The sequence below is a fragment of the Sinocyclocheilus anshuiensis genome, unplaced genomic scaffold (genome assembly GCF_001515605.1).
Source record: "Sinocyclocheilus anshuiensis isolate Anshui unplaced genomic scaffold, SAMN03320099.WGS_v1.1 scaffold2088, whole genome shotgun sequence".
Taxonomy (NCBI): Eukaryota; Metazoa; Chordata; class Actinopteri; order Cypriniformes; family Cyprinidae; genus Sinocyclocheilus; species Sinocyclocheilus anshuiensis.
Window position 1 is genome coordinate 206,424 of NW_015542460.1, and position 16,688 is coordinate 223,111.

At 39.3% G+C, this 16,688-nt stretch overlaps 2 protein-coding genes and 1 long non-coding RNA gene across 4 annotated transcripts in view; 2 read left to right on the forward strand and 1 right to left on the reverse strand.

Annotated features, from left to right (window-relative positions):
• Window positions 1–1,115, forward strand: part of LOC107693783 (mitochondrial pyruvate carrier 1-like) — a 1,434-nt gene extending 319 nt beyond the window's left edge. The window contains exons 1-4 of one of the 2 annotated variants that reach the window (XM_016493295.1): window positions 170–311; window positions 393–489; window positions 573–705; window positions 849–1,115. In XM_016493295.1, coding sequence (XP_016348781.1) covers window positions 270–311; window positions 393–489; window positions 573–705; window positions 849–873 — 297 coding nt within the window. In that variant the 5' untranslated portion in view covers window positions 170–269 and the 3' untranslated portion in view covers window positions 874–1,115. Of the gene's footprint in view, window positions 1–169; window positions 312–392; window positions 490–572; window positions 706–848 lie in introns of those variants that run through there. The other variant, XM_016493293.1, reaches the window with a different exon arrangement.
• A 364-nt stretch (window positions 1,116–1,479) lies between these two features.
• Window positions 1,480–1,971, forward strand: LOC107693784 (uncharacterized). The gene is made up of 2 exons (XR_001634789.1): window positions 1,480–1,561; window positions 1,705–1,971. It is a non-coding gene; the product is annotated as an uncharacterized LOC107693784 (long non-coding RNA).
• Window positions 1,972–2,532: 561 nt separating this feature from the next.
• Window positions 2,533–16,688, reverse strand: part of chs1 (chitin synthase 1) — a 15,649-nt gene continuing 1,493 nt past the window's right edge. Inside the window, exons 2-19 of the mRNA XM_016493296.1 lie at window positions 14,788–14,923; window positions 13,942–14,127; window positions 12,509–13,599; window positions 12,301–12,402; window positions 11,973–12,137; window positions 11,718–11,865; window positions 11,545–11,610; window positions 10,097–10,331; window positions 9,439–9,639; window positions 8,044–8,328; window positions 7,552–7,731; window positions 6,918–7,458; window positions 6,678–6,823; window positions 6,097–6,452; window positions 3,751–3,861; window positions 3,449–3,666; window positions 3,240–3,306; window positions 2,533–3,100 (exon numbers count right to left, since the gene is read on the reverse strand). Coding sequence (XP_016348782.1) covers window positions 3,032–3,100; window positions 3,240–3,306; window positions 3,449–3,666; window positions 3,751–3,861; window positions 6,097–6,452; window positions 6,678–6,823; window positions 6,918–7,458; window positions 7,552–7,731; window positions 8,044–8,328; window positions 9,439–9,639; window positions 10,097–10,331; window positions 11,545–11,610; window positions 11,718–11,865; window positions 11,973–12,137; window positions 12,301–12,402; window positions 12,509–13,599; window positions 13,942–14,127; window positions 14,788–14,923 — 4,303 coding nt within the window. The 3' untranslated portion in view covers window positions 2,533–3,031. The remainder of the gene's footprint in view (window positions 3,101–3,239; window positions 3,307–3,448; window positions 3,667–3,750; window positions 3,862–6,096; window positions 6,453–6,677; window positions 6,824–6,917; window positions 7,459–7,551; window positions 7,732–8,043; window positions 8,329–9,438; window positions 9,640–10,096; window positions 10,332–11,544; window positions 11,611–11,717; window positions 11,866–11,972; window positions 12,138–12,300; window positions 12,403–12,508; window positions 13,600–13,941; window positions 14,128–14,787; window positions 14,924–16,688) is intronic.

The window sequence follows — 16,688 nt, forward strand, 5'->3', positions numbered from 1 at the left end:
ATAATAACCGCAGAACCTGCTGAAGGACACGAGCTGCAGTACCGCTGCCAGCCTGTTTTACCCGCGAGCTGTGGCGCTCATAAACATTTCACATTTTACAATCATTATACATTAAGTAGAAATGTTACAGTAACTTTTTGTTTTGTCTTTGTGAGTGTTCATTTTGAAAGAGCAGACACTTGATATTGTATATTAACGATCTGATATAGCCTAGCACGTGTTATTAAGAAAGTGCTTGTTGTAACTATCATTAATGCTGGTCTCCTTTCATGATGGATCGGCTCTTCCCGTGGGATCTTCACCTCAGCACAGTAAGTTCATCACGAGTGAAATGAGATCTAATGGTGCCTGTGTCCCGGCGGTTACAGCAGTGGTTTGTCATGTTATTCCAGCACTTCTGGGGCCCGGTGGCAAACTGGGGCCTGCCCATCGCCGCCATCAGCGACATGAAGAAGAGTCCAGAGATCATCAGCGGCAGAATGACCTTCGGTACGTGACAAAACAAACAACAGCTTGTGCAACAGACGCATACTGTGAGGTCAAAGGAGGTGTTTTCACTCTTGTTTTAACAGCTCTCACCTGCTACTCGCTGCTGTTCATGCGCTTCGCGTACAAGGTCCAGCCCAGAAACTGGCTTCTGTTCGCCTGCCACTTCACCAATGAAGCGGCTCAGCTCGTTCAGGGCAGCAGACTTATCAAATACAAGTATGACACTTCTGATTTCTAATAGTATCTCATGTTTACCGTAAACATGCAGCTAGCCCATTTCGAGATGCGTAGTCTGGTTCTGTTAGACTGCAGTGTGCTCCCGTATTAACACATGATCTGCTTGTCGTTGTGCTCCTCAGCATGGAGAAGAAGATGGCCAAGTGATGAATGTGCACAGCGGTCACGGTCATGCTTTGGAGGAGACCCACGAATCTGTATTGCAACATCTGATCTGTTCTAACACAATAAATAATCATTCATATACATAGATGATTGGTTTTATGCTATTTTTCTCTGTTACACATATAACATTTCAAGCCTTACAACACAGCCTCGAAGGTTAGAGTTTGTAAGTAATGCAGAAATATTTGATTAATTTATTTCCATACATAATGCGATCAGTGTGTATGTTCAAAATGAATATGGAGAAAATAAAAAAAAATGTTATTATGCCTTTGCTTTTTTGAATCTGTCTGTCTGTCTGTCTATCTTGTCTGTCTATCTATCTATGTCTGTCTGTCTGTCTGTCTATCTATCATCTCTCTATCTTGTCTGTCTATCTATCATCTCTCTATCTATCTTGTCTGTCTATCTATTAATGTCTGTCTATCTATCATCTCTATCTTGTCTGTCTGTCTATCTATCATCTCTCTATCTATCTTGTCTGTCTGTCTATCTATTAATATGTCTGTCTATCATCTCTCTATCTTGCCTATCTATTAATCTATCATCTCTCTATCTTGTCTGTCTGTCTGTCTGTCTATCTATTAATATGTCTGTCTCTTCTGTTCGCCTGCCACTTCACCAATGAAGCGGCTCAGCTCGTTCAGGGCAGCAGACTTATCAAATACAAGTATGACACTTCTGATTTCTAATAGTATCTCATGTTTACCGTAAACATGCAGCTAGCCCATTTCGAGATGCGTAGTCTGGTTCTGTTAGACTGCAGTGTGCTCCCGTATTAACACATGATCTGCTTGTCGTTGTGCTCCTCAGCATGGAGAAGAAGATGGCCAAGTGATGAATGTGCACAGCGGTCACGGTCATGCTTTGGAGGAGACCCACGAATCTGTATTGCAACATCTGATCTGTTCTAACACAATAAATAATCATTCATATACATAGATGATTGGTTTTATGCTATTTTTCTCTGTTACACATATAACATTTCAAGCCTTACAACACAGCCTCGAAGGTTAGAGTTTGTAAGTAATGCAGAAATATTTGATTAATTTATTTCCATACATAATGCGATCAGTGTGTATGTTCAAAATGAATATGGAGAAAATAAAAAAAAATGTTATTATGCCTTTGCTTTTTTGAATCTGTCTGTCTGTCTGTCTATCTTGTCTGTCTATCTATCTATGTCTGTCTGTCTGTCTGTCTATCTATCATCTCTCTATCTATCTTGTCTGTCTGTCTATCTATTAATGTCTGTCTATCTATCATCTCTATCTTGTCTGTCTGTCTATCATCTCTCTATCTATCTTGTCTGTCTGTCTATCTATTAATGTCTGTCTATCTATCATCTCTATCTTGTCTGTCTGTCTATCATCTCTCTATCTATCTTGTCTGTCTGTCTATCTATTAATGTCTGTCTATCTATCATCTCTATCTTGTCTGTCTGTCTATCATCTCTCTATCTATCTTGTCTGTCTGTCTATCTATTAATATGTCTGTCTATCATCTCTCTATCTTGCCTATCTATTAATCTATCATCTCTCTATCTTGTCTGTCTGTCTGTCTGTCTATCTATTAATATGTCTGTCTGTCTATCTATTAATATGTCTGTCTGTCTATCTATCATTTTGTTCTTCACACAAAGCTATCAAAAGACACCAGAAGACATATATAACTTGTATGTTGTTGTCATAATGGAGATAATTCAATTCATGTGGAAAAAAGCCAGGATATTCTTAAAATAAATTGTGTTCCATGGAGTAAAGCCACAGAGCTTTGGAAAAACACGGGTGAATGAATGATGACAGGACTTTCATCCAGCTATGAATGAAATGTGCTTTCCACAGAAACACAGACTTGTCCAGACCAATTTTTTACAGAACATTTAATATTTGACAAACAAATACATTAACACATTTTAAATATAAACTAACTTGCAAGTGATCAAACATTGTTAAAAGAATACATAGAAAAACGTGAATGTTACTCAGTGCAAACATCAGTAAACAAATCGCAGTTTCAGTTGGTGTGGTGTGGTAATCTGGCTTCATTTTTATTTTATTTTTTTCATGTATGAGAAATCATTCATTTCAACTGTAAGTTCAGTAACTAAGAGTGAACGAATCAACGTTTTGCAACAGTTTCATAAGTCGTCAGCAGTGATGGTGAGATTAATGGGATTCCCCAGGACCAATCCCTCATCTTCATCCTCCTGCAATGAACAAATTGTCATTATATTGTAAAAACAATAGTAATCCATGTTTTGCAGTCAGCTTTTTAGAAGGAAAACACTTGATGTACAGGCTGAATCATGGCTAAATGGCATGCAGCACCAAAGAGCAGTTACTCACCTCATCTTTTTCTTTGTAGTCTTTCTCTGTGCCTCTGTACGATACCACATGGATGAGGGTGTATACTCTGTAATGGGAAATAACAGGGATTCACGTATCAAATAATCAAGTTCCATACATGTGAGTGTGTGTTTGTACATATATATGTATATAAAAGTAGATCGATTATTCAGGTACCAATGTGGCAGTACGTGATGTGAGTACTTTACCTGTGGTAAAGCATAGCCAAGAACTGAATGATGAGCAGAACGGCGAAAGACAGCAGAAACATCAAACTCAAAGGCTCCACCCTCAAGGGGTCTGGTGCCAAAGTTCCGTTAGGATAGTACTTTGGAATATTGATGCTCAGAACATCAGTGCCAATGGCCTGAAGGAAGAACGTTGCTACAACCCAGAGGACGTTAATTATGAAGTACAAAAACACTGCCTGCAAAACGAGAGAGAATAGTTCTCATTTAGTAAATGAAGTTACAGGCCTGGACAGATGAACTTTTTCATTTGTCAACCTTACCTTGTTCCGTAGAGACTTGAGCTCCCGTGTCACTTCCTCGAGATGAGCTTTGTCATCTTGTATGGGTAGTAGATAACGCTCTATCAGTTTCTTCCAGAAATCATGTTCATCCTGGTATAATAGGGAAACATATAAAAGACTTTACAGTTTGGGTGCAGTCGGTCAGTTAATTTAGCCAAATACATTACTTATCCGTTTATAATCTACTGAAGCTTTTCACAACATGATTAACCCAAGTAAATCTACATTATTTTTGATTATAGTTGATCTTGGAACAGTATTCCTGCCAACCAGTTAAAGCCAACCTAAGTTTATACACCAAAACCAATTCCTAAGCAATTCCTACTCATAACTGGTGGTTACGATTGGTGTTCCAGGCCCTAACCTTAGCCTTAGCCCCTAGCCATCAACATGAGGCTGGTATAACGCTAACATCGAATACCTCTGAAATTACTTAGCGTGATTTGACGAGTTTGGACATGTTCTTGGATCAACTTCCTTGCTGTTCCTGGAATAAGGTTCCTACTAAGCAATCAGATTTTAGGTGCAGGGTTGGCGTTAGGGCAGGGTTGGCAACTGTAGAGTTTAGGTCCAATCATAGTAAAACAAGCTAATCAAGGTCTTCAGGGTTATTAAAACTGTTTCCCAACCCTATTCCTGGAGGCACCCCAACTCTAAACATTTTTCAACTCCTAATCAAACACACCTGGGGCCTGTACCATGAAGCTGGATTAGCTGGCTAGCCAGGCCTGCGTTCAGCCCCGACAAAACGGTGCTAAATGTTTTTTAAACGGAAACGGTGGTGCGTTGAACACTCTTCTGATGATGTAAGAGTTGCAACTATGGAAGGCCATTCTTTGTGTTCTTTTTGAAGAATTTTCGGAGCCTGATGAAATCGGTATAAATACGTGTTTAATACTGCAAAATACGCTCGATGTTACAGTCACTGCCCTTGCCCTCCAGAATAAAAGAGAACATCCCAATCGAGTGAAGGGATTTGTGGAAACTGTGGTTCCTAATTATTGTGATCCAACATTTGCCTCGCATTTCAGGATGAAAAGACAAACATTTCAGGTGAAGGATAATCCACTTCTTACCTCCGAGACTGTGTTATGATCTATATGACCTTATTATTTGTATTGTGAGTATTAGGCTTATCATTATTGCTGATCACTGTTGTTGTGCTATGATATTGTAATATTTACCATTATATAATCAGAGGGGTATAGAAAAGTTTATGAAAGTGTCACTCCATAATACAATAGCAAAATATATAAATATGTATGGTTATGTTCTAGTTTAGAGATCGCAAACTGAAATTTGACCAATCATCTTCAAGAAAAGTGACACATCTCTGATGCAATAGAGCCACTCCCCCAGTTTCTCTTGCTCCAAATTAAAGGGCACTACATTGTAAAACATTTTTAAAGATAAAATCATCAGGCTTTTAGTGATGATTATTTATGATAACTATATGATTTATATATTTATTATAGCCTTAATCCATTACACAAGCCATATTAAAATAATAATGATTAATCTTTTATTTTAAATGAATATAACTATATACAGATAATATAGAATATAAATAAGCTTTAGAATTAAAGGATAAAGCTTTAAACATGACTACATTTGAGTCTCTTTATACCTATATATATATATATATTATCAACTATATAAACTAACTTCACAAGTTTCACTTGATATGGCAAGATGTTTTCTTTTAGTTGTCCTCTTTCACTGACAGCTCTTTCCACCTTGCTGTGTAAATGTATTTAAATTAATATTTTCAATTTTTTAATCTATGGCAGTGAATTGCGAGAAGTGAATCACAGTTGAAAGGCATGTGATTGGCTGTTCATTACTGATGTCACGCTTTCACGTGCACGAGCTTCATTAACTCAGGATCAAAGCCTGAGTTGACAGAGAAAGTTGATGGTCAGCATCATGGTACCAACAAAGCCAGATTGGTTTGGTTTTGTCAACTCAAAACTAATCCTGTAACCCTGAGTTTGTTCAGCCACTATCATGGTACAGGCCCCTGAATCAACTCAACAGCTCATTAAGAGACTCCAATATCTGCAAAGGATGGGTCAGATAAGGGAGACATCCAAAACGAGTACTACTGGGGGTTGGCCACCCCTATACTGGAAAGCTACAGACAGGCTCCTCATTGCAGCTAAACTCTGGACCAGAGTTGCCCAGCCCTGGTTGCTAGGGGGTAGTTTATGGTTAGCTGGAGTTAAGGTAAGTGTTGTGTTTGATGCATTGATGGGAATGGAGATCCAGGAACATGTCCTACTTGTGTAAATCTCATCAGAACATCAGCCATCCAAAAAGCATTACCTCAGATAGCTTCTCAACCTGTGGAGCCACAAGTGTTCTTTCGATTGCCCTCTTGACGCGTCGCTCCAGTCTCTGCGCTCCATTCTCGATGCGGTTGGACTTCACGATGCGCCTGGCGGCTTCATTCAGGGCATACTGCAGTTCCTCCAGCTGACTCACACTCAACACGTCCTCGGGACCCACTTTATCCCTCAGCTCCTCGTTCAGGGTGTCGGTGAGAATCGACACCAGTTCCTCGCACAGATCCTCCTTGTTCTTGTTTCTCAGTGTGTATCGGATCTGCTCCTGAAGGTTTCTCTTCAGATTTGCATACGTCAGTTTCTTCAGGAACTCTTTCTTCACGGGCTCCACCCAGTCTGTCCGTTTGAATAAGAACGACGTAAAAACAACGATTCAACGCACAGACCAACTCTACACCCAGAATAGGGTACATATAAGGAGTGTATGCAGTTTGAATCAGAGATTCTCATTCCATTACTAATCTGAGACACCCATTTAGTTCATAAAACACTGTACTGACAAGATGATCATGAATTAGAGCGATACCTGTAGGAATGGATCGAAAAGATGTCATCTCTTACCACTCTCAGGCACAACATCTTTTGGCTCCAGAGTATCGTAATCATTGTAATAATCATCATCATCATCATCATCATCGTCGTCATCGTCATAATCTGTGTCATCATTAAATGGGTCGTTTTTTTTCTCACAGCTTTTGGAACTCCCACTGTAAGATTAATTTGAAGCAACCGTTGGGGAAAAAATAAGAATGTTTCTGCTGCAATGCAAATGTAATCCAAATACATTTTCATATTCTTTACCTTCTATCAGAACAAGTGTCTTTTTCCTTGTAGTCCTTGTTGAGATTCTCTTTGGACTCCTTCTTATGAGGCGTCTCCTCGTTGTAGTCCATGATGCGTTTGTTTGCATCTAAGCTGCTCTGGACTTCATGGGTGCTCTGAGCCTTCGGCTCGTCTGGCTCGGTCTTGGTAGCAGGTGTGTTTGGATTGACGGCTTGCTGGATTTGTTGAAGGATTAGATTTTCGGTCTCCTGAGTGACTTGGATTTTCACATCCCAACAGCACATTCTGCAGTCGCGATTGCACACGACACCCACTTGCTTTTTCTGCTCCTTGCCCTTGTTAGATTCTCGAGTGCCCCAAGATACAATGTGCATGTTGACTAGGGAATATATCGTGAGTAGGAGATATCCACTGGGAATGCAGATGAAGTACATCAGACCGTAGATAATCAAAGTGCACTCTTGAGGGTGAAGGATGGCTGTCACCATGTACAGGATCGCACCAGACACCAGGAAGAGTCCAGTGGGGGTTATAAATGTTCCCTGTTTAACCATGTCACCTAAAATAAGAAGTCCAATAAAATGGAATATCACCAAGCATGTTTTCAACACAATTTAAAATACAAAAAAAAACAATAATTAACAATGATTACCAATAATGGAGAAGAAGGATGCAGTCATCAGGAATGCATATATGACACTGAGAATGGCAGCAATTGTGATTTGGAAGTTGGGTTTGGCCACAAAACATATGAGCATGTAAACAGTTGGAGGTATAACAGCAATTACTATGGAAAGAGTGCCTTCAATTCCAAACACAAATTGGAAAGCTCCTAAAAAGGAGGAGAGAAAGAAAAGAGACAGTTAGCAGACTTTGCACTCCACATCAGTTTTCATACTTTTATATATTCACACAGATGTATTCTACACACAGTTCAAGTTGGTAAACCAAGCTGCATCTTGGGGCATGGTTAACCATCTCAACCAGTTCTCTACCAGATTAGATAATACACAAGCCCTGAACAGGTTGACCAGATGGTCTACCAGGTCAACGTCAGCCCCATCAGAAGCTGGTTTTAACTGACTTTTCCAGCAGGGCAGTTGAACCACCATAACACATTTTTCCCCAGTCTTTAAATATTTACCTGCTATCATGAGGGTGACAGAGGCAGGTCCCAGGATGGAGGAAGCCACAGTGAAGATCTGATATAAGATGTAGAGCATGGATATGGAGGTGTTCCTCTTGACCGTGTCTTTCCCGCTGTGGAGCAGATCGAGAGTGTTGGCCAGTGTTGAAGGACCCCATCGACGCCTCTGGTTGTAAAACTCTTTGAACTCTTGCGGTGAGTTGGTGAAAGCATCTGAAGCAGCGTTATACTCCACCCGCCAGCCCTGCTGCAGGAGAAGAGTGCACAGCCAACGGTCCTCACCTAAATGTGAACGGTTGAGTAACATGGTGAACTGGTGGGGCATAGAGGAACCTGACTCAGCGATAATCAACTACACAGCAACATCAGATGCAATAAGTCATAGACATCTCGCTAACCATCTGCTTTACTGAATAGAGGTGCTGTGTTGACTTGCAACTGTTATTTCAAGGATCTATTTCTACTTGATCTAACCCAAACGTTGATATAACCTTTTCATGTTGATTAAGTTACATTTTAGCTTAACTTTAAATAAGACCATTTAATTATAGATGTTACAGCAAGAAGCACATTAATTTGTGTTACCTGAAAAAACAATCTTTTATGTAACATGCTCTGTGAAAAACATTAATCGTTTCGATTCCTGCGTAAACACATTTATCCCACCTCTCTTCATTAACTATTCAGTAAAACGTTTATTTTGCATCTAAAACCACATTTGGTACTTTAAATGCTCCATTTTTCAGTCTGAAGGAAAGCTAATATTTTGTAATATAGATAGTTTAGTTGTGGTGTCAGAAATGGGAAATGATTATTCTTAACTCATTGAAAAACAAAACTGATCGTATATGGAAAATGCATGCATGTTTGCTTGTGAGTTTTCGAAGCGATCCTCCCACGAACATGCAGTATGATTAAAATGCCATGTTAAATGTGCATAAGTGAGTAAAGTGGGGGACAGAGAAGGAAATTCTAAATAAACGAATGCTAGCTGCTGCTGAATTTTGATGTAAAATATTCTATCCATGTCAAATGTGTAGACATTAAATATTATTCTTTGTTATATATATACAGGTAACATGGCATTGACATGTCGGGCGAGTCATTTTTTTTCTTCAGGTATTCCACTGCAGTGGGGTGAGATCAGTCCCAAAAGAAGACACATTTTCACGCATTAGGCATTTATGACAAGTGTACATACATACCAGGAAAAGACTATTCGTATATACTGTCTCATTGGATGACAAGATAGTAAAGACACATGTATGAGATAATGAAACTGCAAGTTATTTATTAAGCATAAACAAGACTTCTAGTGGATGGTTAGCATGCTAGTGAGATATCCAATGCTACAGAAACAGGAAGGGGTTCTGAGCCTGAGGAAGGGTTTACCTTGATCATACTGTACATACTCAGAGGCTTGTGTGGCTTTGGTTGTGTATCGTTTCAGGACGTTGTCGTCCATCAGTGCAGATCCTCTGAACAGACTGAAACAGCCTGGACTGCACAGAACCGACCCAAACACGTGCTCCGCCGTCTTCTGAAGCCAGTGACCCACTGCGTACTCGAACTTCTGATACCACACCATTGGGCCTGAAACATCACATACACAGAATCGCTGTTTTGAACAATGGAAAAGTGGAGTGTCGTGCTCATATTGCATGTGAGCATTTTTATATTCAGGTTATGTCTTTCAGATAGTTATCATATTGTAAACGTTGATTTGCGTGTTTTGTTGAGATTAGTTATTTGATCTTTTCGATGGCTCTTTCTACTCTGCGGTGTTAATATAAAACTGCAGTGACTGCCAGGAATGGTTTATGTCAGTGGACTTTGTATGTTGATCAGAATTTAATTAGCAGGGATATAAAAGGGCACGCCATTATCTTTTATAGAATCCAAACTGCTTATTCTTTTTTCCGTTAAGTCAGGTACAGGTTTTTGTAAGTGTTATGCAATTTGACATCCTACATTTTCTTATAAGTAAAGCTTTTTTCAGAAGATGACAATTTCTGTTCAGTTGTTTGATCTGAACGCAGATAAGTTTTACCCATTCCTGTGGGGTGGATGCGTCCACAGGCTGCGCCCACGGTGTCATACATTCTCAGCCGATCCACGAGCAGAATCAGAGCAGCGGGTTGGAAGTCTGTGTCTCCATCCAAGGCCATGATATATGTGTTGTCATCAGATATGTGCCTCCTCTTGCTGTCATTGTCATAAGAAGGTAGTAAATAACTCTCACCATCTAATGATATGAGACTGGCACGACATGGGTTGTTTTGTCTCTGTAAGAACACACAGTGTCAAAAACAGAAAGTGATTTTCAGCAGGGCTTAAAAATGAAAAAAAAACAAAAAACAATTAAATCGCTTCGCTCCGAGCAGAATCAACATTATTCTTTACTCAAAAAAAAAAAAAAATTCACGAAGAGAGTCTTAGTCTGGTATCTTGCATCTAGTCATAGCCAATACTGCATAATCTTTTATAACCAGATTTTGGCCAAATATTTTAAACGAAAGGAAAAACTGTCAACACTTTTAAGAAATGTAAGTATTTATTCAAGAAAATGTTCAAAATTTAAAATGTTTCCATTCAAAGCGAAACTGAAGCCTACGTCTCTCATTAGGCACAAATCCAAATGTTTCCATATGTGCAACGTATCTGGATGGTAAAATATTATTTATTATGTAAACTATAGGCTGTAAAACATGTATGTATGTATGTAAAACATCATCCTTCATATAAGCTATCCACCTTATTTTTCCCATAAAATCGGGCGTGGACTTTTGTATATTTTATGTGCGAGGCTTCTGGTCTCATCCGCTTCCAGCTATTTTTGGCTGTACAAAACAGCTCGTTTTGCTGCTTGATATTGCAAACTGGTGTTTCTTGAGCAGTTTTACAGTTTACTGCACTTTGTTGTTATTCTCGCTATTTCCCTACAGCGGCTAATGAACCGGAAGTCTTGCAGATTCACAGAAAATGGATTACTTCCGCGGTGAAACATAAGGTGGATAACAGCGCGGTGGTCACGCTGAACGGATACTGTACTACGGACTATTTAAATTGAGCAGTGTAACTTTTTATATGTTTCTTTAACTCTATTTTTTATCACTGCATTGTTTTCCCTTCTAAGAGAGGAAACTGTATATGACCGTAATTTATGGTCATACAGATAGAAGCAAGACATCAATCAAAACTGTGAAGCTTTTGCAAAATAAAGAAAACCAGCAGGATGCCGCTTTCTGCCGTCTTGGTTTCCTTACCGCGAACTTTGGTTGTCACAATGAATGAAACTCAGCGCATTTCTTTCTTTCGTTTTGCTAATCTGTTAATGATTTAAGTGCAATATATTGGGTGTATAGGCCTATATATTTCTTTTTTATGTATATAGTTTTATTATAGTTTTAGTTTTATATATAGTTTTATTCTGCAGGTGTGTGATGTGACCTTGTGTGAATCCATGTTATACACTAACCAGCAATTCAAAAAACGTACTGTTATTTTCTGAGGGTTTTTGACATTGTATCCTTTCCATCCAAGCAGGTAGTACAGGTACATGATCTGAAAATGCACACACGCTCAGTCTGGTTCAGGTAAACGTTCAAAATTAACAGTGTGGCAAAGACTGAATTATTTGTCATGCTAAGGAATAAGACTTTGAGATTTACCTGTGACCATCTCTTTTTGTTTCGAATCAGTTGTTTGTCTTTAAGATGGACGTAAAGCATGTTTCCCTCTGGCATGACAATCATAAGACGACCACCATATGGTGTTTCAATGATGGAAACTTCATCAGGCTCCTTATTTGTAAACACCCTTACAAAAACAGTGAAATTTAGTTTACAGTTGGTTGTGAAATGTATATGTATATATATATATATATATATATATATATATATATTATATACCAAGCTTTGCCTTACCTGTACACCTCCATGACTACTTGTATGAGGTCGCAAACATAGGAGTTGACAAGCTTTCTCTCCGTGTCTTTTTCTAACATGAAGGCATCGTCAACATAAATATGGCACTCAAAGTCAAAGCAATCCTTGTGTTCCTCCTTTGGATCCCCTCGGTATCTGTCCAATCTGAAACCAACAAACAAGCCAGATGAATGGAGAACTGCAGCCGGTCATTTGAAATCCCTTAGGTGAAAAAAAGCCTCAGTGATCATTTCTTTGCTTAAAAGGGGTTTCAACCAACTGGGCTTTGAGCTGAAATACATGTATAATACTCATCCATCATAAATACCTGAACATTGAAGTCATGATTTTTAGCATCTCATCGTATGTTTCATGCCACATTGTTGCACAAAGGTAAATGACACAGTTTTCCACTTCATTGTTACTACTACTACACGACAGAAAGAAGGAAAGGAAACAGTCAGATTTGGACTAAATTCGTGCACTTGTACTGTATTACGTGTATCATTTCAAATACATCATGGTTTTATATGTACCTCTCCTTGTTTGCCGTACGAACCACTTTCATTTTCGTGTTCAGCAGCATAGAGAGGTCAATGAAGGCAGATTCATACAGGCGGCGTACGAAAAGTTGGGACGTGCGTTCGATTCTCTGTACCTTTATTTTCCAGACGTAATACGTGCATGAGACCAGCCCGAGCCACATGCAGACCCCCTCCAGTGCCAGCATGGAGAAAGGCCACATGGCGTTCGGGTTGTTGAGTGACGTTTTGCAGATACTATAGGAAATTTCCAACATTATAACCGAGGTTTTATTGACATCCTTGAGAGCTTCAAGTTCATGACAAAATGGCCAGAAAGGAGTATGAATTGTAAAATTGTTGCCGGAGCTATATAAGCTAGCAGTTTCAGATGAAGGGACCAAACTCTCAGCTTGCGTCAAGAAAAGTATTATGCCCAGGATTAGTGTTGCTGGACCAGTTAATGACACAGGCAGAGCAAAACCAAATCTCATCGCGTGGATCTTGCAGGCCACGACTCCAAACCAGTGGCACGCAGCAGAGCAGAACGCCTGCAGGGAAAACAGCCCAAGGCCTATCTCTACTGTGCCTTTACTGGCTTTGGTGAAATCATTCCATACAATGGGAGTCTCAGCAATCAGGCAGTAATACAGAAAGTACACCCCCAAAGTCAGCGCTATTCGAATGAGGCTGGTGAACAGATAAACGGCATCTCTGAAAGTGTCCAGTTCGCTGAGCATTTCCTGAATGTTAGTGCTGGCCTGAAAAGGGTTCTCCCACCAGTTCAGAGAAACCAGCAGCGATGCAAAAATCGCAATGCCTACATATATGTAACAACCTTCTACTTGTCCTGGGACAAAAGAGGATTCTCTCACGTAGTAGTCGACCACCAGTAGAACGTAGCCGCTGAGCACTAGGATGAGGGAGCATATGGGGTAGAGGATCATCCAGCTCTGCGTCTGCAATCGGAAGGCGATCTGAAGCACGGCTGAAAGGATGCAGATGCCTCCGGGGATGCTGAGGTTTGTGAGAACATCAAGCTTAGGCATCACAATGAGCACCAGTATCGCGGTCCCGACTGCCACCAGACTCTCAATCCCACACATCTGCAGAAGCATTAACAACAATCATTACATGTGCACACTGAGGCTTCCATTGCATTCAAGGTATACGTTTCACCGGTTCATGCATGTTTGAGATGCAGGAACTACACCAGGAGTTACTCCTCTGCCATCAAGTCATCATTGTTATATAACAGCACGAGCAGACTAAGTCAATAGTCCATTGATTCATGGGCCAATGTCTTGCATGTGACTTTCCTCTTTTCATTCCTCATCACCCACTTACAAACCCACATATTAGGAACTGTTAGACTAATTCAATTCTTTTCCTATAAAATTTGTAGAAAGCAGTGTTCTCCTGTGTTAATCTGCATCATGTCAACTCACGATACCCAGTGTCCTTGTGTTCGGGGCCACGTAGCTTTTGAAGACGCACTTCCACAGAGACTTCAGGAACATCAGCAGGTTTGGCATCACTAGCACACACATCAACATCAGCGTGTAGAACTGTTTGTCCACGTTGTTTCTCAAAGACACTGGACTGGTCAGAGTGGTCAAGACCAGCAGAGAGCCCTACAATACAAAAAATGCCTTTAATGCGTTGGATCACTACACGCAGAATCATCTGTGAATCACTGAATCTTCAGTGTTGTGTGAGCATGACAATGTCAGCAACTGCAATAAGAAACAAGGTAACACTTTATTTTAATATGATGTAGTTACACGTTGCATGCACTTACTCTAGTAATGACAGTAAGTTATGCATGATTACAAGCAACTAGCCCTTAACCTAACCCAAGCCTTAATCTTAACCCTATAGTAAGTACATGTTGTTAATTAATATTACGCAGTAATTATTTATATGATTACACTGTAACAACATCACCTTGAATAAATAAATAAATAAATAGTAACCAGACACAAATTAGAGTCACATTTTGTTACATTTTATCTTTATCAAGTGAATAATGGTTATTTGTCTTCAGCAAGTCATTCTTGGTCTTTGATCAATTAAGAATTGTAGCATTGACAACAATATGCATGCCTGAACTATGACTACGATAGAAGAAAATATATCCTGATAACAGACTAATATATTTCAATAAGTCAACAGTGCGCTCACAGAAACTGACATGAACGTATTTAATCATGAAGGCTCCAGATGTTTGTGAGTTCCTGTGAATGTACACGTCGCTGTTATCCTCCATCAATATTTAAGAGCATGTAATTCACCTTGCTCATGACCCCGCTGACCAACACGAGCAGGCCCACAATAACGGCCACCAGGTTCTGCAGAATCTGAAAGCATATTCTCTTCTTCTCTTTTTCGGCTCCGATCGGGTTCAGCTGGAATGGGTCCCAGGTGTCTCTGTACAGACAGTCATTGTGAAAGGTAAAAACTCGGACTGAAGTAAAGCAACTGTGAAGTGGTGTTTCTGAGGGCTGATGAATGTGACACTTGTGCGTTCTCCTCACGATTAAATGTGAAATCAATGCATTGCATCCATTCAGTGTGGTGTGTAAACAAACGTGTTTGAGCAGTGCCTCCTCAAATCATTTAGATGAGCAAACAATTCATAAATAAAACAAACAAACATAATATTAAATATGAGATGAAACAGAACAGATAGTTGTCAGTGCTTGTGCTAGATTAACAGCTTTGATATGCCTGTGCAGCTCCCATACCCAATCATTATTACTGCTGCATATCAGGACTAGATCTTCCAGTGGATCGACGCCATTGCATTAATTTGCTCACTAAAGTGACATATTAAAACAATTTGTGTCCGTATTATTTTTAATATGTAGTAACCATATTATATATGCAATAAGGCTCTTGAAGCCGTGCTGTATATTGTGAATACAGACAGTCACACTTAATAACATAAATTCACGATATGACACTCTCACACTTGGCTTAACGCACTCTTAAGTGAGAGTGGCGTGTTGCATGCACCACTGACGTGTGACATTTTCTGTTCGTATGCCAGCTGATATGTATTTATATAAATATGTATACATTTAACTATAGTATAGTGTATAATAGTTGTAAGTGTTATATATGAGCAATATCACTCGAGTACGAGAGCGATACCGGCTCTATATCAGCATGGCTGGGATTAGGCCGGAGGCAATCACAGCCGCTGATATAGAGCCGGTATCGCTCGAGTACAAGAGTGATATTGCGTTTATACAACAGTTTTTGTGCGGAACTACTTCCTTCCGCCACGGATTCAAAGCTCAAGTTGACAGTTAAACATACGTCACTTTTAGAATTGGTATCAAGGGCATGTGCTGCTTCAGTTAGAAATAATGAGGTTATAAGAGAGAAACCATCCAAACGAGAGAGAGAGAGACCGCGAAGCTAGACGTTTCTTCTTATATTAACTAACGTACTCTACGATTAGCTCAGTGAATAGAATCTAAATTAATTGATTTTATTCAAATAAAGAATACAATCTTTTTGATGTAACATTACTGAATCAACCAACGAAACTAAATTTTAAGGGTAAGATCAGGTAGAAATAGCAAGTAGAAATACAGGTTACCACTTTTTACAGTCCACACACACACACACACACACACACACACACACACACTCAATTGAAAAACGACTTTAACCTAAAAAGTGGCCAAAGCCTCACAGTGTTATAAAATTATAGAGGGAACATTGCAAAAGATTACTATAAACAATTAATACTATCAGTGGCACATAAAGATTGACTTTAAAACCTACCGTGAGCTCATCTTGGTGACTTTTGGCATGTTCTTGAATGAATTTGTACCTAGGAATTTTCATGCTTTAATTTTGAACGAGCAACACATTTTTCAATTTGGGAAATAAAAAAAATCTTAAAAAGTTTGTATCTTTGTATATATTTTGTATCATGAAAGGGCGTTCCTGTAGCGATACCAGTACAATATCTCACGGTTCTCAACCAATCAGATTTGAGAACCAGAACGAACTGTTGTATAAAAATCAATAACATGCTAAAAAGACAGTAACAGGAAAAAAATGCACCTAACCCAAACCACATAAAGACAAAGGGAATGTTATTAATATTTCCATATTACATCTATATTACTACTTAGTAACATATTACTAGTGGTTTCATTGTGTGTGTGTGTGTGTA